At 40.8% G+C, this 23,209-nt stretch overlaps 5 protein-coding genes across 6 annotated transcripts; 2 read left to right on the plus strand and 3 right to left on the minus strand.

The window, feature by feature from the left end:
• Positions 1–3: 3 nt before the first annotated feature.
• Positions 4–9,985, minus strand: LOC6647656. 2 transcript variants are annotated; one of them, XM_023178587.2, is made up of 15 exons: positions 8,843–9,985; positions 8,685–8,768; positions 8,425–8,603; positions 8,206–8,367; positions 7,974–8,119; positions 7,310–7,892; positions 6,451–7,233; positions 6,352–6,378; positions 5,932–6,012; positions 5,703–5,842; positions 3,056–5,641; positions 2,171–2,998; positions 1,153–2,108; positions 737–929; positions 4–668 (listed from the first exon to the last, which is right to left on the minus strand). In XM_023178587.2, the coding sequence occupies exons 1-15, from the start codon at positions 9,434–9,436 to the stop codon at positions 313–315; spliced, it is 7,698 nt and encodes a 2,565-aa protein (XP_023034355.1). In that variant the 5' UTR covers positions 9,437–9,985; the 3' UTR covers positions 4–312. The 2 variants fall into 2 exon arrangements, with proteins under 2 accessions (XP_023034355.1, XP_002070749.3); XM_002070713.4 differs by having other exon boundaries at positions 8,425–8,615.
• Positions 9,986–10,762: 777 nt separating this feature from the next.
• Positions 10,763–12,371, plus strand: LOC6647655 (L-dopachrome tautomerase yellow-f2-like). Its single transcript, XM_002070712.4, has 3 exons — positions 10,763–11,444; positions 11,505–12,163; positions 12,231–12,371. Exons 1-3 carry the CDS (start codon positions 10,865–10,867, stop codon positions 12,369–12,371), a joined length of 1,380 nt encoding a protein of 459 aa, XP_002070748.2. The 5' UTR covers positions 10,763–10,864.
• Positions 12,369–18,270, minus strand: LOC6647614 (mucin-5AC). The gene is made up of 9 exons (XM_002070710.4): positions 18,208–18,270; positions 17,828–18,145; positions 17,534–17,754; positions 16,861–17,465; positions 16,742–16,793; positions 14,010–15,518; positions 13,801–13,942; positions 13,582–13,740; positions 12,369–13,522 (listed from the first exon to the last, which is right to left on the minus strand). The coding sequence occupies exons 2-9, from the start codon at positions 17,987–17,989 to the stop codon at positions 13,307–13,309; spliced, it is 3,066 nt and encodes a 1,021-aa protein (XP_002070746.1). The 5' UTR covers positions 17,990–18,145; positions 18,208–18,270; the 3' UTR covers positions 12,369–13,306.
• On the plus strand, positions 15,597–16,828 carry LOC111519221. Its single transcript, XM_023178851.2, has one exon. It carries the CDS (start codon positions 15,686–15,688, stop codon positions 16,730–16,732), a length of 1,047 nt encoding a protein of 348 aa, XP_023034619.1. The 5' UTR covers positions 15,597–15,685; the 3' UTR covers positions 16,733–16,828.
• Positions 18,271–19,965: 1,695 nt separating the features above from the next.
• LOC6647613 (polyadenylate-binding protein-interacting protein 2) lies at positions 19,966–23,209 on the minus strand. The gene is made up of 4 exons (XM_002070709.4): positions 22,935–23,209; positions 20,543–20,703; positions 20,368–20,468; positions 19,966–20,303 (listed from the first exon to the last, which is right to left on the minus strand). The coding sequence occupies exons 2-4, from the start codon at positions 20,684–20,686 to the stop codon at positions 20,174–20,176; spliced, it is 375 nt and encodes a 124-aa protein (XP_002070745.1). The 5' UTR covers positions 20,687–20,703; positions 22,935–23,209; the 3' UTR covers positions 19,966–20,173.

Below are 23,209 nucleotides of genomic sequence, written 5' to 3' on the forward strand. Positions count from 1 at the left end.
TAATTTCCATTTGAATGAATTCGTTTATTTGTTTTTTTTCTCCGATTTTTTGTTGAAACATCGAAATTGACTTCTAAGCCATTTATAATGATTTCTTGTGAGTTTTTCGTTTTCATTTTTTTTCTTTGTTTTTTTTTTGCCTTATAAATGAAATGTCTGTGTTATATGGGCGTGACTGGCGCATGGATGTATATGAGGGATGTGTGTTTGTGTGTGTGTTTTATTTTCTGTGTTGGCAATGCAACCAGCCAATCTTGTCATGCGATACGGCCGTCTTGGCCTCTCACTCTTCCTCTGTGTCTATGGATAGAATTACCACCAGGCGGAACTGGCAGCGCCGCCGGCTGCAGCATCAGCAACAGCCGTATCATTGGCAACTCCAGGTCCATTTAGACGCGAACACTGCTCAGCATCGTTCGCGGCTGTTTGTATCTCTATTTGGAGGGCGCTCATATTTTGGACAAAGCTCTCCAAGGCAGCGTTCTCGTCGGGACTATATGGCGAAGTGCGCTGGCTGTGCGGGCTGCGACGTAGGAATTCATTTAGATCGCTAGCCACGCTAGCGGGCTTAGAGCCGACAGATTCAAAATCATAAGCAAAGGGATCTGGTGCCGCCGGTGGTTGCGCTAGGCGTGGCATCATGCTGTTCGGCACAAACAGGTGGGTATCTGCAAAATAAAGAGATATGAATGCCATTATCAGGTTAAAAGAAAAATATGTTTAAATTTAAACTCACCACTGCCATAATCTGCAGACACATTGTCACAGTAATTGGCACTGGACTGAGATGACTGCTGCTGCTGCTGTTGCTCATAGGCATTCGAGGAGCAAACACGATTCCCAAATACACTAGTTATTTCAACGTGATGCGGAGACGGCGATGTGTTGTTACGCACAAAGTTCGAATCGTTTATGTTGTGAATAGAGACCTGCAAGAAATATATAGATAATGAGAGTTTTACTAGCCCTAACTATGTCCTTATGTGGACTATGATTAGTTTATTTTAACTTAAACTTCATTTTAAATGGATTAGAAAAAAAAATGTGGTCCAAGTTGGACTTTATTTATGATGAAAAGTATGAGAAAAATGGTGATATAAAGTTTTCTTGATAATCCTGATCTGGCCGCCAGTTACCATAATAGGCACGCACCTCGTTGTTAAGATGTTGACCTGGTATCAAATTCTTAAGGAATGCCGCATTATCGTAACGTATAACGCCCGTATTGGGTATACCCTCAAGATAGGAATTGAAACCGGTGATTGTTGGTGGTGGTGAATCATCGCCGCAATTATGATGCATATGACAGTCTCCAGGGCCGCCGTTGCCACCGCCAACGGATGCCGCTTGTGATGCAGATGGCGATGAGAATACCTCAAAACCGTTATAGTAGCTAGATTGCTGATACTTTTCCTGTAACGCACTGCCACCAGATGATGCACCAGAATTCGAACCATAATCTGTCGATTGGCCAAAGCCAGACCATTGACTGTTTGACGACGAGGATGAGGCGGAGGGCACTGGATAGCTGTCTTTGGTCTTTTGCTTCATTTCACTGCCAATGGCGGACAGACACTTCTGCGTCTGTCTTGGACGGGCAATAACGGCTGCTTCACCCACAAGCCGACCGGGACTATTGCTAGAGGTAGACGACGACACGCTGACACTGGGTACAACGTTTGTGCAGCTAATACTGATATTATTGTGCGTGCCGTTGCCATTGCTACCGCTAATGCTACCGCCACTGCTATTAGCCGAAGAGCCACTGGAGAAATACGAGAAATTGGTGGTTGCTGCTGGTACTGCCGTTGCATTGGAATTGCCTGTCGCTGATGCCTGCTGCTGCTGCTGCTGCTGTTGTTGTTGTTTCAGCTGGGTAGCTCGTGCCGCCTCAGCTACCGCCTCCTGTGGCGTGTAATAGTTCACATTGCTACCAAACTGGCGGTATCCGCCCATGGATAGACCGTTGGTAACAGCCTGATGCAGTGCTGGATTACGAATGGTGAACATTCCGTTCTCATTCTTAATAATTGCGGCAGGTTGATCCATGGCCATTGGCGGTGCAATGGGCAGGCCACCGCCACCACCACCGCCTCCAAAGCTTCGAGCTGAAAGTTAAACAATTTTTAGATTCATCCATGTAAGATATTTAATTTTCTTTTCGGCTCACCTGGAGGCATGGGATTCGGATTCGGTGGCATCATACCTCCGCCCACAGGTCCATTGCATTGATGGAACATGGGATTTCGAAGTGTAATGATGCTGCCACCAGAACTGGTTTCAATTGTAGCCCCAGTTGAAACTGCCCCTGTCTGGCTATCGGCTCTTCCGCCGCCTCCTGCTCCACCACGCTGCTTGTTGCCGTTTCCACCGCTACTAGCACTCCCACCTCCGCCACCGCCGCCGCCGCCGCCAGACATTCCGCGATTGCGTCGACGTCTGCGCGAAGATTTGCCACTGGCACTTGCAGCTGCGGCGGCTGCAGCCACATTCGGGGCAATAGCCGCAGATGATGGCTGACTTGGATGGCGAGTCGAACGCGGATTGGCTTCCACCATAATCACACCATTGGGATCCATACCGGAGCCGGCTACTGCTCCATGATAGCCAGCCATTAGATGGTGCGACTGGAATGGCATCTGCTGCTGCTGTTGTTGCTGCTGATGCTCGGCCAGCGGCTTGGAGAGTAGGCGAATTGACTCACTTTTTTGGCGCAGTTGCTCACTTTTAGCCGGATCTACTTTGGTCAAAGTAATTCCCGGTGGCAGTGAAAGATGTTCCACCTGTACACCACGATTCAATTGATCCATAATGCTGCAGTTGGCCGACTGCTGTGCCGACAATTTGGAGTTCCCACTTATCCGCAAATTCTGCATCTGATGAGACAAAGTGCTGGCATAGCTACCGGCCGATTGCGTTGTCATGGCCATTGGAGGTGGAATGGCGACTTCGTTGGGATTAAAATATCCCATGTGGTTGGGAATGCCAGACAAATCCTCTGTGAATTGGAAATATGATTAATATGATGAAATGTTAATGACATAATGTATCTTACCCTGCTTTTGTCGATGACTGCGTTTGCTGCGCTGGGATCGCTTTGTATCGGCTTGGAGATTAGAGGTGTTAGGATGGTGTTGTTGTTGCTGCTGCTGCTGCTGCTGTTGGTGGTTACCGGCGGATTGCTTCGAGCGATTGTTTCCTCGTGTCCCACGAGTCTGCTGTTGGTGCTGTTGCTGCACACCAATTCGATTCGTTTCCTCAGGTTGACTCTTTGGCTTTCGTGTCGATTCCGCCGGCATACGCTGAGGCTGGTTCTTGGACAGATTCGTTTGTTGCTGTTGCTGGTGAGACTGTGGAACAGGCTTGACAGCTGCTTTGCGTTGATTCTGGGTCTGCGTCGGTACAGGTTGATTTTGAACCTTTTGTAGCTGTTGCTGACTCAATTGCGATTTCGGAGCAGACTCTGTTTTGGTCTTTTTGGTTGAGGAAGTGGTCAACGGTGTGGGCTTAAGCTTTCCCAATGCTGGAGGTGGCAATTTCGGAGCAGGTGCAACAGCTTTTGGCTTCACTGGCGGTGGCGGCGGCTGCTCAACGCTCTCTGCCGTATCCGACTCGCTTCCTGTTTCCCATTCACCCTCTGAGGAATCTTGCATGTGCAAGGACTTGAAAGGATTGTTATCCAGCTGACCCTGATCCAGTTTAGACCTTACCCGCTTCTGTCTTTTTGGCGGTTCAATTGGTGTTGGTGGTGGCGGCGACGCCTCAACCTTTGGTAGTTGGACTCCAGCGACACTTTTGACCTTTTTAATCATTGCCGTCGTCGTTGTCTTTGACTTGACACGGCATACGGAATTTTCTCTCGTGTTCACGGCGCTGCTTTGAGGAGTTTGAGTTTTGGAGCTAGTATTCGATGTTGAGCTGGAAGCATTTGCAACCATAACAGAAGTCTTTGACTTCTTTTGTTGCTTTTTGCTCTTCCCACTACTGTTGGCTTTAGCAACTTCCAATTCAGCAGCGGACGCAGCGGTAGCTGCAGCGGCCGCTGCTGCTGCTGCTGCGGCAGCTTCTGCTCTTCTAGCCTCTTTTTTTCTAGCTTTAACACTCTTCTCTGGCACAGACACAGCAGCAGTGACTGGAGACGATGATGATGATGGTTCGTTTTCCGGTTGAGCCGAAGCCACCATATGGCCATTGACAAATGTATATAGCAATTTATCCTCATTTGGAGAACTTCCTTTGGCCACCACAGTCACCTGTTGATCCCCGCCTGAATGCGGCATTTGGATTCGTCGTATGGTGACAATCCGTTTCGAGGGATCCGTAGAAATGGCATTGGCAGCTGCTGTTACCGTCACCGTAGTCGTTGACACTTGTGGCTGTTGCTGGGGTGGAGCATAACATACTTGCGAGACGTTTGGGGGATAGAAGGAGGTAGGATTACTAAACTCTGGATATCGTTGCGGCGCCGGAGCGTTTGTTGGTAATACTTCTGCCGCAGCACTGCCGGAACTGACTCCTCCTCCACTGAGCAACTCTTCGAGCTGAGCCATTTTGGCCAATTGCTGCTCTTTGGTGGGTAGATAGGAAAATTTAAAATCGGAATTCGACTGCTTAATGGTTGCTATTAGTTCCAATATGACGGACTCTACTTTGCCCTTGGCTCGCTGAAGATTCTTAATGTTTGCCTCCAGTTCGGCAATGCGTTTCTTCTCACGCTTTCGGCCGCCTGCAGCCGTTAAAGTGCGCATTTCGTATTTGCCAATAAATTCCTTGAAATAAATATCAAGGAACTGACTACGCAAATCCTCCAACTCTTTGATGCGTTTTTCCTCTTCTTTGCGCTGCTTCTGTTTGGCCTTCTTGGCCGCTTTTTTGGGATTCGAGGTTTGGGGCTGCTGTGTTTTACCCTCAATAAAATTCAGCGTCTCATTAATCCAACGTTGCTGATCCTGTTCACGCGAATAACTGCCCAGAAATTCAGCAAAATCCTGCATCATGTCTTCCTTGCTATAATTGCCCAGCTCTTGAGTAGCATTGCCCACGCCACCACCACCATCGCCACTTTTGACAGCGGCCACGGCGGCAGCAGCAGCTGCCGCATTAGCCGCCACTGTGGCATCCGTATGCATTTGTATACTCTTGCAGAGGCTGTCCAGACAGAGAAGACTATTGTCGCAATTCTCGACAATATTTTCACCGTTGTCTATGAGAGCTGCTGCGGCTGCAGCTGCTGCAGTTGCCACTGCTGGCATTTTGCGGGAGGCAGATGTCGACGACGACGTTGATGTCGATTGCAATTGCGCCGTGGCAAACACTTTCAATGTAGGCGGTTGAGATTGCTTGCCGTTCTGGGTGTTTGCCACTGGATCTGATTTCAGCAGACGCTTCGTTGAGGCAACTGCCGGTGGCAATTCGGGCTTGGGTCTGCTGCTGCTGCTTGTTGCTGTTGTCGTTGCTGCATTTGCAGTCGCTGCATTATCCTGGGCACTTTTAGTCTTTCGATCGTTTACAATCTGAGTGAGTTTCTTACGCAGACGATCACGAGTCTCATTGAAACGGGCATGATTGCATTCTTTCTTAACACGCTTCTTTGAATGATTCTCTTTGCATGGCTCACCAATATCTGCATAGTCGGCACAACCTGAAGAAACAGAAACAATTTAGACAAGAAATAAAGTAGGCTTTGTTTTTTTGGTACTCACATTTCCGCATCTTCTCCTTACACTTTTTGGGATTGCCAGCTTCGTTGTTATTCCCACCCGGACCCGCCGTTTGTACAGATTCATTGGTCTTGGACTTGGCTCCCGACAAATTGGTTGTGCTATCCGGCTTGGTTCGTTTGCTATTTCATCAAGCATAGACACGAAAATATAATTTAATTACTAATTACATGTTTGTGTGTGTGTGTGACAAATAAATGGGTGCACTTACATTATTTGTGAGTCATGGAGCATCATTAATTGATCTACACCGAATTGCATCTTCTCTATGTTCGTATCGCCCAGAGTAAAACTGCAATTAATTAAAAAAATCACGGTAAATTAAGTTTCAATTCGTGGCTAAAATTCACTTTCTTTCAATAATGTCAGAAAGACAGACCCTAGTTAAAAGCGTAATTTGACATTTCTACTTATTAGGACTTTGGCAACACTGCCAAAAACACCTATCAATCAAATAGACCAACTGTCAATTAACAATTGACTAACCATTTAAAAGAGTCAATTATTCTTAAATTAAATTTAAATTCTCAAAAATGCTTGTTTAATTCACACTTCCTTAGACATTAGGTCTTTGAAATTTGTGGGTTCTTTTTAGTCTTTTTATAAAATTCAATAAAGAGTTTCCACTTACTCATCGGTAATCTTGAATGGAGAATATCTGCAATTTGTGAAATAAAAGTAAAGTTTTAGACTCCTTTTGAATTATGAAATTTATAATTGTTCTACATACCCTATAACCTGAGCCAGAAATTGCTCAAAACGTCCATCATCCTTGTCACCCACTACGCTATTAAGTCGCAAACGCAAATCGCCCTTGACCAATTCCAAATGTTTAAAATCAGTTGAGCTTGAATTGAATTTAACAAAGAAATTGGCATAGATGGAAAGTACAAAAGTCCAATAGGTCTTGTAAACATAATGCTGATTCTTAAGCTCTTGCAACTCCGCCGGAGTGGGAGCCAATTTACGATTAAAGAACATCAAAGACGGAAGGGTCGATCGGAGTTCTTCACGTGTAAAGGACAATGGTTGAAAGCAACGCAAGAGATGTTTTGTCAGCGGTGGTGACAATTGATTGGCGAGAATTTTACGTGCCAATTGGCAGGCTGAGACACGGCAGTTTTCACCGCAAAAGAACTGCGATTCGATAGTATCGTGACGATAGCGTTTTCTCGTCGTCAAATGTTGAAATACCGCCCAGGCGATGTGATAAGTTGTGCGCAGGGTTTCGGTGGTATCTTGACGTCGAAATACAGTTCCAACAGTACCACCATTACCACCACTATTTGGTTCATCCACAGCCTCCGTCGTGTGCAGTCGTTGATGAGCGGCCGCCGTTGCCGATGCGGCATTATGTTTAGCCTCGTCGCTAGTGCAAGTGCTGAGAATCTTTGATTTCATTAGCTTGGCATCCTTCTCAACAATGCCAAGCGTTGTGCACTTGGCACAATGGCCAGCTAGCCGAGGTCGTAAGGGCGTGCCGGCTATAGAACAAGTGATGCATTTGCAGTTCCTATAATTTAATTCAAAAAAGAATGTTTTAATTTTAAACAATATTATAAAATATAATTCCACATCCAACCACTTACTCGTCATGGTGTTCCAGCAGCGAACTACACTTTTTACATACATCCTCATGCACTAGCCTATTGGGAGGATCATAGAAGCCATCGGGCCATTTTAGTTTGGTGAATGCCATTATATTCTTCCAAGCTAACTGGCGATCGACAATACGCTGAAAATCAATAAACTCATCATCGCTAATATCGGGCAGCGAAAATGATGTGGCATCCATGACAACTTTATCAAATATGTTGTACACATCCAACAGGCCCATGCGACGATCATGTTCTGTTGGTGACAAGTTAAACTTGTTCAATTCAATCCAAATGTCCGTCCAGCGGCGCTCAATGGAGTGCATATGCTCATCGAATAGCATGAAACGCTTTATTAGGGCTGAACTTTGGGTCGATGGGGCCGTCTCCTTTAATGAAAGGATGCAGGCCAGCATTGTGTCCCCCAGGGGACTGAACACATGTTGCTGAAATAAACGTTGGCATAGTAGCACCCACGAGAGTTTGAATTTTCGTAGAAAATCATTTTCGAAAGCAAAAAGGCTTAGCGAGATTTTCTGGGAAATACAATTCAAATCAGAGTATCCATCCAACAGATCTACAAATACAAAAGAAAAATTAAAATTAATATAAGTTTTTATGAACTTAATACTAGAAGGTGTTAAAAAACTCAACATACATGTCAGCATTCTCTCGGCCGAAACCTTTTCGTTCTCTTGCACATTCTGAGCAATTTCGATCATACCCTCGGAGAAAGCCTTAACAATGCACTCCACATTATAGGCGAGTATTTGTAGCAGTAGCATTGGATTATTGGCCATCAAGCTGTCCAAAATAATAATAAATAATGAACATGGGAATAAGATACGTTCCAATAAACAAACTCAAATATCTCTTTGGCTTAGACTTACATGGCACTGAATAGCACTAATATCATATTATCAGAGATCGCTGTATCATCAATAAAATCAAGATATTCGGCATTTTTATCGTAGAGATAACCACTTGTGATCCAATAGATTTCTTTGTTGCATTCAAGCAGTTTCTCAAATTTATTATAGGCAGCATCGTTTCTATAAAAAACATAAATAATAAGGCGAATTGAGAAATAAATGAAGAGATATTCTTACTTCAGCATGGGACTGTAGGCCTTGATGAGGACATCGAGTAACATGACAACCATGTGAGCAGCCTTAAATTGATCCATCATAATAGCCATGATGGTTTCACGATATTCGAGACATTCTTTGCAGGAGCAAAATGTAAAAAATTCACCCTTGCGATGTTTAACAAATATAAAGGCAAGATTCTGAAAATAGAGCTATAATGGATTAGGTTTGAGTGAAACAGAGTTTGCCAGTTTTGTTGGCCATCCGGCTAACCAACGCACCGTAATTGCACGCAACTGTCCATCGGCATCTCGCAGCGGATTCTTGGGATCTTCGGAAAACAAGCGCATATTTTCAATGGCCATCTGGAAGGGAAGTGCAGAAAACATACACAATAAGACGAGGTTAAACGGTGTTTAATTCATATATAGAAACTTACCAAATAAGAACGCGTCTCATCGTTGGGATCATTGCTCTTATGCTCACACTCATGCAGCAGTTTCTCACTCAACTCCAATTCGATGGCGTTGTCATCGCGTAAGCTCCACTGCATCAATGAGATGACCTCCTTGTATGTTGTGTCCGATTTGGCGGGCGGAGCATAGGGGTCAAATGGCGGCAGAGCCAATATCGTATGAAGCGTATTGATTATATTGCCTTCGGGGAAATTAAGACGCTCCAAAAGCTGACACGGCGGCGAGCTACTCTGTGCTGGCTTCGCCAGCTTAGCGGCCACGTTGGCGGCATTGGGTTTGGCGGCAGATGTAGTAGAAGCGGAGCTATCCCCCGAATCACATTTCACTGGCACCATTTGTGCATCTGCGGAATCCTCATGGATTCTCATGTTCACGTGGTAACATGAGGCATCCAATTCACCATTGACAACCACAACTGATTCGGCCCCGCCAACATCATCATCATCGGGGTCGGGATCTGGATCGGGTTCAGCACCAGAGCCAGAGCCAGAAATTGTCAACATTTGTTGATGGTCTTTTAAGTGTTTTACCAATGTATTTTCCATTTGTTCAGCCATTTTCAATTTCCTTTTTCTTCCTCGCAAGACTCTGTTTCTGCTGGTCCACTCCACTAGTTCTCTCCTCCTCGCTTTCTGTTTGTGTTACACTCTTTCTGTTTTCTTCTTTCAGACCGCACTTAATCTTTGGCGTAAGCGTAACAAAAATTTGCGTATGCGCGACGCATTATTATTATACAAAATCAAAATCACAGATAGATGCACTTCCGTGAGGGAGAGAGACACTTTCACTCGTCTTCGTCGTCTGCGTGTGTGTGTATTCACTTCACACTCACTCACACGCACACAGCCACAAGCACACTCACAAAAATGGGGAAAAAGAACGCAACGCGCGCGCCTTCAGCGAAAATGCTCCGCTCCCTGGTTGCTCGACTCTTGGGCTGATTTTATTTAATTTCCTTAATTTGGTGAGTCAATATCGACTGCCTTGCTAACTCTATTGTTTAATCGCAAAGGGAATTGTTTGTAGTTTTTCTGCTTTCTGCCTCACTTCGTTTTGTCCGTGCTCGGTGCATTCGCCTCGTCTCTTTTGCGAGTCAATTTGCGCGTGTATTTGTGTGTGTGTTGTTCAGTGTTGCAGTGCACCCGAATCATCGATATGCAGGAGTGTTATCGATAGTCTACACTTATCTTGCTATCGATGTTTTGTAGGCGCCTTGGTATTTTTCAAAAATGTGCAAAAGATTTTCTTTGTTATTTTCAATGTTTAATCTTTTATGAGCAACTTTCCAGTGCCGGATTTCGCCATCAGTCTGTAGCAATCTAAAATCCAATCTAAGTGTTATGACATCATAAATATGTAAAGGTAAAAAAAAAACATATTTGAAGATTCGTAAATATAATGGTTTTTGAGAATTTTACAAAGTTAAATTAGGGTTTATTAGAATATTGTGCTCTTTCGCAATTTTTTCTCATTTGATAACTTGATATTGATATTTATTTCTATTTTAAATCATTCAAAAATCAATCGGTTAAAATTTGACAAAGTTACAGATATGCAAACTTACCGAGTTTTTAAGAATACATATGTCAAATTTCATTTTTATCAGTTTACCTATTTGGCTCAGACTGTTTTTTTGGTACTACAGACACTCTTACTTCCAAACAGTCTATAATACATTTAAAGTAGCACAAATATGACATTCATTCAAGCGCTTTGCCGGAGATATTTAATTTAAATGCAGGTCGAATAAAATTTATTCATTTTTTCAATGTCTCTGTAAATCAGAACTTGCACTTACCCCTTTTAAATGTAGCGTAACTTATGGCGCAAACAGGTTTCAGCATTGCGATAGGGAATCTCTCATATTGGCAAACAATTTCTCCTATCAATTGAAAATATCTGGTGAGACCTCTCCGTTGAATATTAAATTCAGTCTTTGCTTGGCAGCTTTATAGTCTAGTAGTACTTAGCGGTAGTTCGGAATAATGGAAAAGCTCTTTGTGGCATGTCTAATCTGTTCTCTACAGATAATTGTTGTGCAAGGCGAGGGCATGATTGAGGTCTTCAAATGGAAGCAGATGGACTTTCATAATCGCGGGGATGGGTCAAATGGCCCGGTTGTTGGTATTGGTCCGGTTAGAAAGCCTGTTCCCTCCGAAGACTTGCCCATAGTGTTTCCGGGTCGTTATGGACGGGATCGTAAAAAACGTGACGTGATCACCTCCAGAGATGTTAACCCCATAGGCATAAGTGCCCGCACTATAACTAGCAATGACGACACTCCGTATATTGCATACAACAATGTCCCAATGGGTGCAACACATTTTCAAGGACGCCTTTTTGTAACGATGCCTAGGAGGCGTGTCGGCATACCCTCGACATTAAACTTCATTGATATGCGCCGTGAGGGCAAGCAGGGCAGCAGTCCTAAGTTATACGCCTATCCGGATTTTGAGACAAACCAATTTAATCACAGCTCCCGGAATTTGGTATCTGTTTATAGGACAACAGTCGACGATTGCCAAAGATTATGGTTCATTGACACCGGAATGTTGGAGTATCCAAGTTAGAAACATACACATGAATATCCTGTTCTTGTTATCATATCCATATTTTTTTTGCTAGACAATCGTCAACAAATCAGACGCCCCAGTATTTGGATCGTAGACCTAAAAACCGATAGAGTGATCAAAAGATTCGATATACCTGAGAGTATAGCAGAGACTGGACGTGGTCTGGCCAGTCTTACCATCGACATTGAAAATAAGCGAGATTGCAGTGCTGCTTATGCTTATATACCGGATCTCGTGTATCGTCGCTTATATGTTTACAGTCTCGCCCAGAATCGTATGTGGTCATTTGAGCACAACTACTTTAACTTCGATCCGTTGGCTGGTGATCTAGACATTGGAGATCAGACCTTCCGCTGGGATGATGGTATTTTTTCCATTACATTGGGACCCCATCAGAACGATGGCAGTCGTAGTGTTTACTTCCATCCCATGGCTAGTAATAACGAATTTGTGGTCTCCAATCGAGTGCTACAACTTGAGTCCAATGCGGCTCGTTCAGATCACGGAAATGACTTTAGAGTTTTGGGTAGCCGTGGAGAAAAAAAACAATCCACCATGCATGTTTATGATCCTCGTACACAGGTGGTTTTCTATGATGAGATACAAACCAATGGCGTGGGCTGTTGGAACACTAAGAAGCCATTTTCCGCGGCCAATCATGGTACCGTTGTTGCCAATGCCAGAGAAATGATCTACCCAAGTGATTTGACGGTTAGTAGCACTAATTTGCAGTCAATTTTCAATTGTATTAACTATTGAGTTTCATTGCTTTCGACAGATCGATGCAGATGGCACCATTTGGGTAATGACCAATTCAATGCCAATTTTTATTTACTCCACACTGGAAACAGATGTCTATAATTTCCGCATCTGGAAGCAAAATGTACACGAGGCTAAACGTAATACTGTCTGTGAGTGATTTACATGGAATTGCTTTAATGATCATTATATGCTTATACCTAAGATGGTGGAATATACCCATGGGAGACTTATATTAAAACAAATCAAAAAGCATTTACAATTAAAAATGTTCATTTAAAAATTGCCTAAAGTTTTGAGTACTCATTTTTATCACATCCTAAAGATTACGTAGATGTTTCCAATTTGTGTTTTTTTCTTTTTTATCTAATTGTCTTTTTGTTTCATTTAAAAAAGGTAAAAAAAAATAAAATCATAAGAGAAACATTTATAAAAAACAAAATCAGAGGCACTCTAATATTGCATAAGGATACTAAGTTGCACAGTTTGTTGTATAATACGTGTACGATTACAATCTTGTTTTGTTTTGAAAAATAAAATATTCAAATTATTTTAAAATACTTGTTCATTAATTGCTTTTTGTAAAATTTCTCAATAATTTCTCTTTCGAAAAACACGATTATTCGAAGTGTACATTTTTTAGCTATTGGATCAAGTGACAGCTAGTAAGTATGTATGTATATATCTTTTTAGATTCATTGTATATAATATAAAGGTATATATATATATATATATATATATATATGAGTTTATATAAAAGTTTGCAAAAATATATAAAGGGATTTTTGTTTTCATTGTTTTTTGTATATATGAATTCTCAACGCTACACCTAAGACCTTTAAGAAGTAGTATTCATTATATAGTTTCGTATGTATATAGCAAAAAGTTTCTACATATACATTTATGTATGTATGTAAATGAGTTGACTATGTAGCATGTCTGTTCAATTTGAATAAAATGCAATTACATGGTTTTGGAATGATTACTGGGCCCCAGAGTTATACAAAAAATAGACCGAGTATAACACAAGCATATAACAGTTGAGATATTAAATTGTTCACCCGGTATATATCACTTTTGAAGTGATTACTATTACTACTGCACCAGATAATCCTTATAGCCACGCAATGACTTCAATTGTTTTTTTAATTTCGTTATCAAGTCCGAAGGTTGCACCAATATCGATATATCACGTCCCACCGAATTAAGACGATCACGTATCTCCATATCCTTGAAGAACAAATTGAGCGTTCGTCCATTAATCTCGGTGAGCATCCAAAATGTCAATGTACTGCCATCACATGATTGAGTCTGGATAGAAAATCAAATTATATGAATTTTTGCATTCAATTTTATTATTAAATACACACTTTGGGAGGCAATCCATGACGAGCTGCTAAACTATTGGGTACCACATCGACAATGGTCGATGTATTTCCATCTCGTATTAGACCCAAACACTGACCTTCCCGGTCCCGACGTATAGCATAGGCGCGACCAAACGGTATCCGTCGCAGCAATACCTCGACCTATAATGGATAATTTTGGTATTTTAATGGCAATTCAAGTTAAATAAAGCTATCACTTACAAAAAGTGTATTAGTATTCCGTATGATTTTGTTGGCTTCTGCTGCACTGCTAATGCTTACACCGGCAATCGAGAGTAGTTGGTCACCAATATGCAGGGCATTGTAAAGAACTGGATGCTCCTTTTGTTTCCACCCAGCAATCCTGAAATACAATTAAACAATCAAGTTAGTAGGAGTTAACATAATGCACTATTTTTCTTTGTAATTACCAAACACCACCAAATGCATCAACCCAGGCAATAGATCCGACACAATCTTTACGCCGCAAATTTAAACGCACACCAGGATGCATAATCTCGCGCCTCAATTGCATGACCTGTTGTTCGCGTAATGTTAGTCGTTTACTTGGAGAAGATTGCGCCTGATTTGAAGGTGCTGCTGATGCAGCCACCTGTGGAGGCGATTGCATTCGAAATACATTTCCACCACAATCATTATTGTTGGCACTACGTTGGCTGCTTTGATGCTGCTGTGTTGATACTGCGGCGGAGGCAGCGGCACGTTGAAGCGGAGCCTGTGCATCAGATGTTGAAGAGCTGCGTCTGCGTTGCTGATCCACACTGCTTTCCGAATCTGGAACTGTGTTTGAATGATTATTGCGTGGTAGTGGAGCACCAGTGCCCGAACGTGGCGTGGATTGCTGTTCGATATTGTTGTTGGCAGCACTTGATGTTTTTTGCGTTGAGGAAGAGGTTGTAGTCGTCGTCTTTGTTTTCAAGGGCGTATTGGGTAACTTAAGATAATGGAAATCCCTTCGACTTGGCCGCGTACTGATTACCAGCTCAGTTAGGCCTCGATTTAACTGTGGCATTCGTCGTCCATTGGTGGGCGAAGCCAGGCGACGTCTCGGCAATGCTGGACTACTGGCAATTGGAGGTGGACCGCTGCTGGACAAACTACGTTCTGCCTCCAGCAATCTTGTTGGGCTCCTGGTGTGACTATTACTATTGCTAATGGGTATGCTGGACGAAAGAAACACTTTCTCATAGTGTACATTCCCAGTGATTACAGGATCGGTGTTCTCCTCATGATTGACACTGATGCTCGTTATGCCCGACGTGTTGGCGCTGAGTATTATCTTCTTGCTTAGCTTTGGCGTCTTTGGCTTGGCTGCTGGTGAAGCGGAGGCAATCCCTGTACTACAACTTGGCCCAGCTTGGACTGCTTCAATGGGATAGCAGGTTCCATAGACGGCCACCGTTGTGGTGGCAACATCGCTGTTGGTCGGGCCTTCACATAGTACTTGCACCTTTGTTGTATTCGTATTGGATATTTGTGGAAGGTTTGTTGTATTGGAAGCATTTGGTTTCACTGGCATAGTATAGGGATTACTGGTGCTGGCGGTACTGCTACTGCTGGGCTGTTGGCCCAGCACCTGTATGGTACTTGCATTGGACGGAATGATTTGTACGTTGCTTTTGTAATCGGTATGTTGCAATTGTCCAGTCGTCGTCGTCGTCGTCGTTGTTGTCTTTGACTTTACATTGATCTCAGGAAATCGAAAAACATCGGCGACTATATTATTGGTTTTGGGCGGCAGTTCGGGCGGTTGGGATTGACCATTTGTTGTCGCATTCGACACCTGTATAATTGTGATGTTATCCTGTGGTTCTTCCACAGCTGTTGAGGTAGTTCCTCCATGTGCCTGCTGTTGTCTTCGAGGTGGCCTTCTGCTCTTATCGGCCGCTCCGGCGGACATGGAACGTGATGTTTGTGGCCTTAAAAGAGATCAAGTTTTAGCTCTTTGAACTGATTATAAAACATAGTAGTGCCTGCCAACTAAATCTAACTTTCATAACCCACTTGCTTGTTAACTCTCTCACATCCCACATCACTTTTTCCAGTATATTACAATAATAATTATATACTTATTTATTTTTTAAAGATGGCTCTCTGCAAATATCACCTAACCCCGGAAAAACTGGATGAAAAGTTTGACAAGGCGGTAGAGAGAATAATATGGGTAATTTCCCAGCTGACCAACAAGGACTTGATTATGCCCATATGGACTCGCTGGCTTCAGATATTCAAGCAGTCATCAAAAGAAGAGAAGTTTTCTCGCAATTACATGTTGCTTGAATTGAACAAACAGCTCCATGATGATAAAACCTTAGGCTTCCCATTTACTGAGGACCAAAATTGCAATATCGATTTGTCCACACTTCATCAGATGATGGTGGAGAAGCGCCGTTCTAAGCCAGAAAGCAGCGTGAATAATGGAGATGACAACCAGACCTATAATAGCGATGATTCGGATTCTATGGCCACAATATGCACATCCAATCCAATAACTGGCAGGATACATGATTGCGACGAGACTGAGAATCGCAGGTTGTTAGAGGAAATTGAGGCCGTGGCCATCGAATTGCAAGAGCAACAATTGAGACATGAACTTTTGCAAAAGCGCTATAAGAAATATCAGGAAATACTTAAAGCTCTAACACGTGAGAACAAGTATTTGGACAAGCAGCTGGCATATATTAAACAAGTCTTTTCCTGGTCGTCCGTTGCATCGACCAAAGTACTGAATACCAACAAGGCTATGACAGTAACACCTCAATATTTCGTTACCCTCTTCAGTGTATTATGTGAGACTAGGGAGGATATGGCTTGTGTCAAAGCGTTAGATTACAGATTTAAGAAATTGATAGATTCCCATATCAATAATTATTTACGCAAGAAACGTGGTGTGGTGTTGCAAAATATGAGCAAGGAATATGATGTTCTGAAGGCTGCTGTCAGCCAACGATATAAGAAAGTTATGCGCTTGCAGATAGCTGCCGAAGAAAAGGAACTGTCCTTGATGGCCATGCGGTATCTGGCATTGTTACGCATGATATTTCTGTCCAGCTATAAGGGCAGTAAATCAACAATAAAAGCAGTTATAAAATTTTTCCATGACCGCAATAACGAGATATCGGTGGAAATGTGAGTAGCTCACCTGGGTATGAGACGTTCACATTGAAGCATATGTTCCAAGTTTAAAACTGGATCTAGAAAATAAATAAAACCGTGAATGTCTGAATAATGTTTGGGGAATTTTTATAAATTTTGGGTTACCGGCAGAGGCTCGTTGAGCAACTACGTCTACGCGAACCCCATTGTCGGTTGCTATGCACGCCTTTCGGAGTAAAGGAGATAGAAACTCATCATCGGATAGATTGACATCGTCGTCGTCGTTGCTAATGCTTCCTCCCGTAATGCCATGATATTCAACGACAGCTGGATCGCTAGGTACTGGCGATGTGGTTGTCTCGCTTATTTGTTCACTATATGTACTTATTGGGTCCGATAGCAAATTGAGTAGGTTTTGGCTTAGTGTATTTGACATGGCTGTTGTGGGTGGAGGCGCTACTGGAGCTGCTGAGTTTGATGTTGAATGTGAAGTTACGGCTGAAGGTGGTGTCACTGTTGCAGCTGGAGCCACTGCTAGAGCTGGAATGGCGGCTGTGGCCGGAGTTGTTGTGGTTACAACCCGCTCCACTCCTGGCACCATGGCTGCGGGCACAGGCGGCGGAGCTGGCAATGGTGATGTTGGATCTCTTGTTGGCAACAATGGAGCACGTACTTCAGGTAACTTTGTGTAGAGGTTTTCGCGCGGCGAGAGAATTTTCATTTCGCGCAGCTTGGACCTCAATGTTTCCACCCATTCTTGCATAATTTCCCTGAAAAAAAACGAAAGTAAAAATGCATTATTGCGTGCCGCAGCCGCAACTGCGGGTGGCCCACTTACCAAGACACGGCATGAAATCGCAAGACCTCATTGCTAAGCGTTACAACAAATTCAAACTCATGCGAATTGGGAATCAAAGCGTGCGAAATGTGCAATGTTTCCCGCAACGAAACCGCCCACTCGGGCATATGGGCCGCTGCCTGCCTTGGCTCGGCATAACCTTCAAGTAGGGCCTCCGTGTCATCGTGTACACAGAAAACTACCCAGCTGCATTCTGATTTCTGCAAATATATAGAAAAATGTAGCAAATATATTCAAATTCAAATTCATTCAAATTCAAAAGTGATATACTACCTTGGGTCCGACTGTTAATTTTTTTCCATCTGCTGTAAGTCGTTTCAGCCAAGTGTTCTTGTGTATTTCACGGAATTGCGCGCCCACTGCCAGGGACCCAACGGCAGGTGCATTTGCGCTTTCAGGTGCTGCAGGTGTAGGTGCTGCTGTGGCTGCTGCCATTCCACTTCCCCCTCTTCTTTATTTCAACCACCACCACCCAGACTGTCTCTGGTTTCTATATCTGATATGATGAGGCAGGGGCGAACTGCTGAATTTGCATCGCCCTTGCATAAATTTCACATCTCAGCACAGGCCCGAATTATTTTGATAAAATAACTAAGCGCGTTTATGTTAAATTGAGTTTATTTCATTTAAATTAACAATTATTCCTCACTCACCTTGAAAACAACAACAACCACACGCAAGAATTGCTCGATAGAGCTGGGAAAACCATCGATGGCACCATCGATATTATCGAATGGAACCGATGGAGTGCGATAAATCGATGGCAATTTTTCGATGTCGATATATCGAATTTCTTTTAGCCAGTGGCTCTGTTGAACATGTTGCAAAGGGGGATCGCAACTCGATGGAAGCATCCAACATGCAGCAAATGAGTGCAGTTCATGCAAAAGAGTCGCCAACTTGGAACAAAAGAGTAAAAATCGTGCAAAATAGTACCAACATCGGGTAAAGGAGTCGAACAAAAGAGTTGAACTCCGACAAAGGAGTCGAACTCCGAGCAAATCTATCGACGTTATCGGATCAAAGTTATCGTTATTGAATTCTAATCATCGGCTTTTAAAAGCACCGTTACGGTAAAAACAAATGTAGAAGTGTTTTATAATTTTAGACAAAATTAAGGTTTTCCCCACTAATAGTTGATTAAATTTTGGTGTCGAGTCGGCAGGTACTCTTTTCAGCAGAACTTTTATTTGGGAATTATTAAAAATGCTTTTAAATCTTGCTAGTAAACACATTTAAATTTCCATGTGATTGTTCCTTGTGGAAATTATCTAGGATACCGAACAATATCCAAATAAAGCACACTTCAAAATATTTATACTATAATACTTTTTTTTTTATTGAGACTTTTTAAATCATTTTTTGATATTTTTTTGTTTGGATTTTCTTCCTTTTATCTTTATATCACACACAACGTAATTAATGTAGATCTTTTTTAATGTTGTCTTAAATAAGTGACTAAATCTAAGCTGATTGGATGAAAACAAAATATTGTTTTAATTAATAAGCAAAACTAAATGATTTTCCTAAACAAAAATGATTGTATACAATAAATTGTGCATTTTAAAGTCCTGCAGGCAAACAAACGAAATTTAATCTGACCTTAAATCTACGAGAAAACTATTATTGCAGCGTTTTGGATTAACACTATGTATGTATGTATGCATGTATATAATCGTATAAAGAGAGTTTTATCCATTTAATATTAGTATCTCACGTTGTTTTTAGTTTCTAATTTACTAGTGTTGTTACAAGTATGCGAGTCAAAAGGATGAGGAGGATAATAAGCGCTTCTCATTAACATATGTAGGTAAGTTTGTATAGAACGTACAACAAGTTAACAATAGGGCAAAAATATTTATAAAAAATATAAAGGGAAAACAATATTAAACACTCGTAGTCAACTTAAAAGTGTAGTTAGACGATAGTATGGGCAGGGCAGGGACATTAAATTAAATACAAAACATAAGTTCTAAATTACAATTAAAGTCTTTGATTGAAATTTCGATAAATAGACACTGCGACGACAAAAGACTATACATTTACAAATTTTTGTCCATAGTTTCCAGATTTAGTTATCTAACAAAATCGAGTCTCTTACAATTTCCTAACCTTTTACAATATTATTGGCGTTTAGTACATTTTTTAGATCTTGCATAGTCATTTGATTCGGCTTTTTGTACATTAGTACGAAAGTTTGGATTTTTCATTTACGAATATTGGTTGATTTTGGAAAGTTACCGACATACTGTTGCTCTATATGTGTATATATATATATATATATAATATAGTTGTTAATATGCTTTTTTTTGTTGATTTTTCTTTTCGTTTCATTTACTTATTTAAAAAATTGTTTGTGTATATGTCTTATTAATTTATGTGTTGCTTTTGATAATTATTTTTTTCGTGTAAAAAAAAAATTATTCGTTTACAATTCGGTTGCCAGCATTAGTTTTTGTTCATTTTTTTTGGGGGGTAAAGAGAATTAGTTCTTCCTCGTCTTTTTGTTTTGTTAGTTTTGTTTCTTGGCCCATTTGCACTGAATGCTGATCATATCTTTCATAGGATTTTCTTTGCATACATATATGTTTATGTGTAAGTGAATGGGTGTGAAGAGCTTTAGGATGCTGGGAAGTCCATTATATGACTACGGGGTATAAATTCATCGGCCATAGGATTTAGTATGGACTTCTCAACATTACATTGGCTTTTTGGCAGGGCCGAAAGAGCCGTATTTTGCTCTTCAGTTCTAAAATAAAATAATATCTATATTTTAAGACATGTATAATAAAAAAGAAAGAATCAGTGATTACTTGGCCTTCTCCCATTCATTTATTTGCTCCTCCAATTCATCCTCGATCATGGCTTCAAAACACTCTTGCATAATCTCCTCCTCTTCAAGACGTTGCAGTTCCTTGAGTAGATTAAATGGGAAATAGAAAATATAGAATTATATGTTAAGAGTTTTATTGTCATTAGTTTAATTACATTTTTATCGAACTCCTCCTCATTTTCCATCCACATATATTCGGAGAAATCGGGCTCATCATCAATGTCCGACAGGGATTCGTCGTCTTCCACCACATAAATGATTTGGTCCGTCCAGTCAACAGATGGTACTTTCAATAACATGATATGTAATCGCTTTGCTAAAGAAAATTTAAGTTTAGTTAAAATTTATACGATTACACCCAAACAATATTTGATTGGCAGATAAATTATAAATTAATGGCCCAAAAATTGGTTACTGACTGACCCTAAAGTTGATCTTTCCTGACTCACTTGTTCAACTGTTAACTGATTTATTTAGTTGCTCCTTAGAGTAAGACGCCCCTGAGCTGTTCTCGCCAAAACAAAATAAATCTGATTCTATATAAATTTATATACTTATTCTATTGATACAGCTTAATCCCTTCTATAGTTGTCCCTCAATTATCATAGAGAAATGTAAACAAAGTTTGTCAATTGTTTTCTGTTTCTAATTTCAGTGAGATAAAAATTAAATAAATTCAGTAAACAACAACTATGTTGAATAAATCAACAATTAAACAGATGAATAAGTCACTGAGTGAATTGGTTTATCATATTGAGCCGTACAAATATGTTAAAGACATGACAATGTCTAAATCTTTGACATAAATTTATCTTAAAAGCTATAGCCAAATATATGTATAAAACAGATTCTGTATATGTGTATGTACAATGCATACATACATACCTACATACATACATACATATATGTAAATGATTTCGCCGGTTGCTGTTTGTGTCTGTATGTAACTTTGTATTATTTCTAGAAACCGGTCTGACACTGTTTGTTTTTCTTTTTTATTTAAAAAATCTATACAAAGACGAATACATGTAGCTAATTAGACACACTCAATATCACCAAACACTCATATATGTATGTACATGTATCCATACATATATATTTTTATTTAAATTTTCTCTTTTTCTCTTGGCCTAACTGAAGACTTTTTTTGCGTTGTGACAAAAACCGAAATGTTTAAAAACAGAATGACTAAGCTCAAAGTGCAAGAGTAAAAGAGAAGAATAGAGTTAGCCAATGACACACACAATCATATTATATATACAAGCATATATACACGTACAGGTCAGTACGAATTGTTTATAAACAACTGCCAGCGCCTTAAAAATGTTCATACATATGCATGTACATATATACATATATTCATTGTTGATAAGGATTAATCAAAACAATAAGAAATACCCCTTGATACACGTTCTTAACATTTTATGCCATAGAAAAAAGAGGAAAAAAAAACAAACTTTTATGGTAACGTTATCAGCTGTTTGGGGCGTGAAAAAACAACAAATAACTAAACATCAAATATTGAAAAATTTATGCAAAAACGCAATAACTAAACGTCATCAGAACTGGCATTAAACAAAAAACTAGAACACAAAGCATGGTGGGTTCATGGGCGTATTTAGCGAAATCGACAATAATAACAACTTATTAAACACTTTAACAAATGGTAAAGATATCGACTTTTTAATGAATTATGTATTTCCATAAAAAAAAACATATAAACAATCGAAATATTGTTTTAATTTCTCCAAATTCTTACTTATATGTGGCAGACCTAATTTTGGCCAGTAAATCAACATTTCTTTTAGCCTTTTACGGCTAAAAGTGTTCAGCACTGAATTGAAAAGTGTATATGGATGTGTGTATGTGCTCACAAACAGAAAATACACACACACAGGGGCCGTATTTATATGAATGTGTTTGTTAGCTGCCATATTTTAGTTAAAATTGCGAAAATTAAAATGTATTTGCTCAGAGTCAATTCCACAAAACAAAATTCAGACACATACAGGTGTTAAGTAGCCATTTATACACACATACATACATATGTATAAGTACATATACTTGATTGAATGAACCTCCATCAACCCACCAATAACTGCGTAGCTTTTTTCAAGGTAACAAGTGTTTAAAATATTCGACAATATGAATTAATATTCAGCGTTTTTTCTTTTGTACTTGAGCAACAATAACTAAATTAACCAGGTTACACACACATACACACGGCACGTAGGCCACCCCTCACCTTGCTTACCCCGCGCACTCACACACACAAACACACCACACAGAATTTCCTAGCTCAACCGTGCTGTTGCCTTTTTATTGATTTATCGAGAAGAAACTACACAAAGTTTACACTCACGGAAATGGCAAATACTTTAAGCCCAAACAATTACAACCAGGAAGTGTCTGCATTTCGATTTCCGCCTTTCTTTTAAATCCGCTTCCCCCAGCAGACATCGAAACAACAAAATAATAATTATACATATATAAATCATAAGTTAGTCCTGACGAAGGCTGTCGGTTTCTTTTTTGTTTTCTACTCACTTTACAAATCCGTTTGTTAGTTTTTTCTGCGAATTTTCCGTTGTTTTGCTGGCCGCCTTTGGTCACTTTTTGTAAATTATTACTTTAGGACTGAGATCTTCCACTGAGAATTTTGCGTGTTTGAAAGAAACACAGACAACTTAATGTTGCATCTAGAAATAATCCACACGAAAAATTTTGATAGATCTATTGCGAAACGTAAATAAATATGTTCTGTGTGCGCCGGATATACGTCCGTAAACGTCAAGCTATCGTACTCAAAGTGACTTTTAAAC

Source organism: Drosophila willistoni, chromosome 3R (assembly GCF_018902025.1).
Source record: "Drosophila willistoni isolate 14030-0811.24 chromosome 3R, UCI_dwil_1.1, whole genome shotgun sequence".
Taxonomy (NCBI): domain Eukaryota; kingdom Metazoa; phylum Arthropoda; class Insecta; order Diptera; family Drosophilidae; genus Drosophila; species Drosophila willistoni.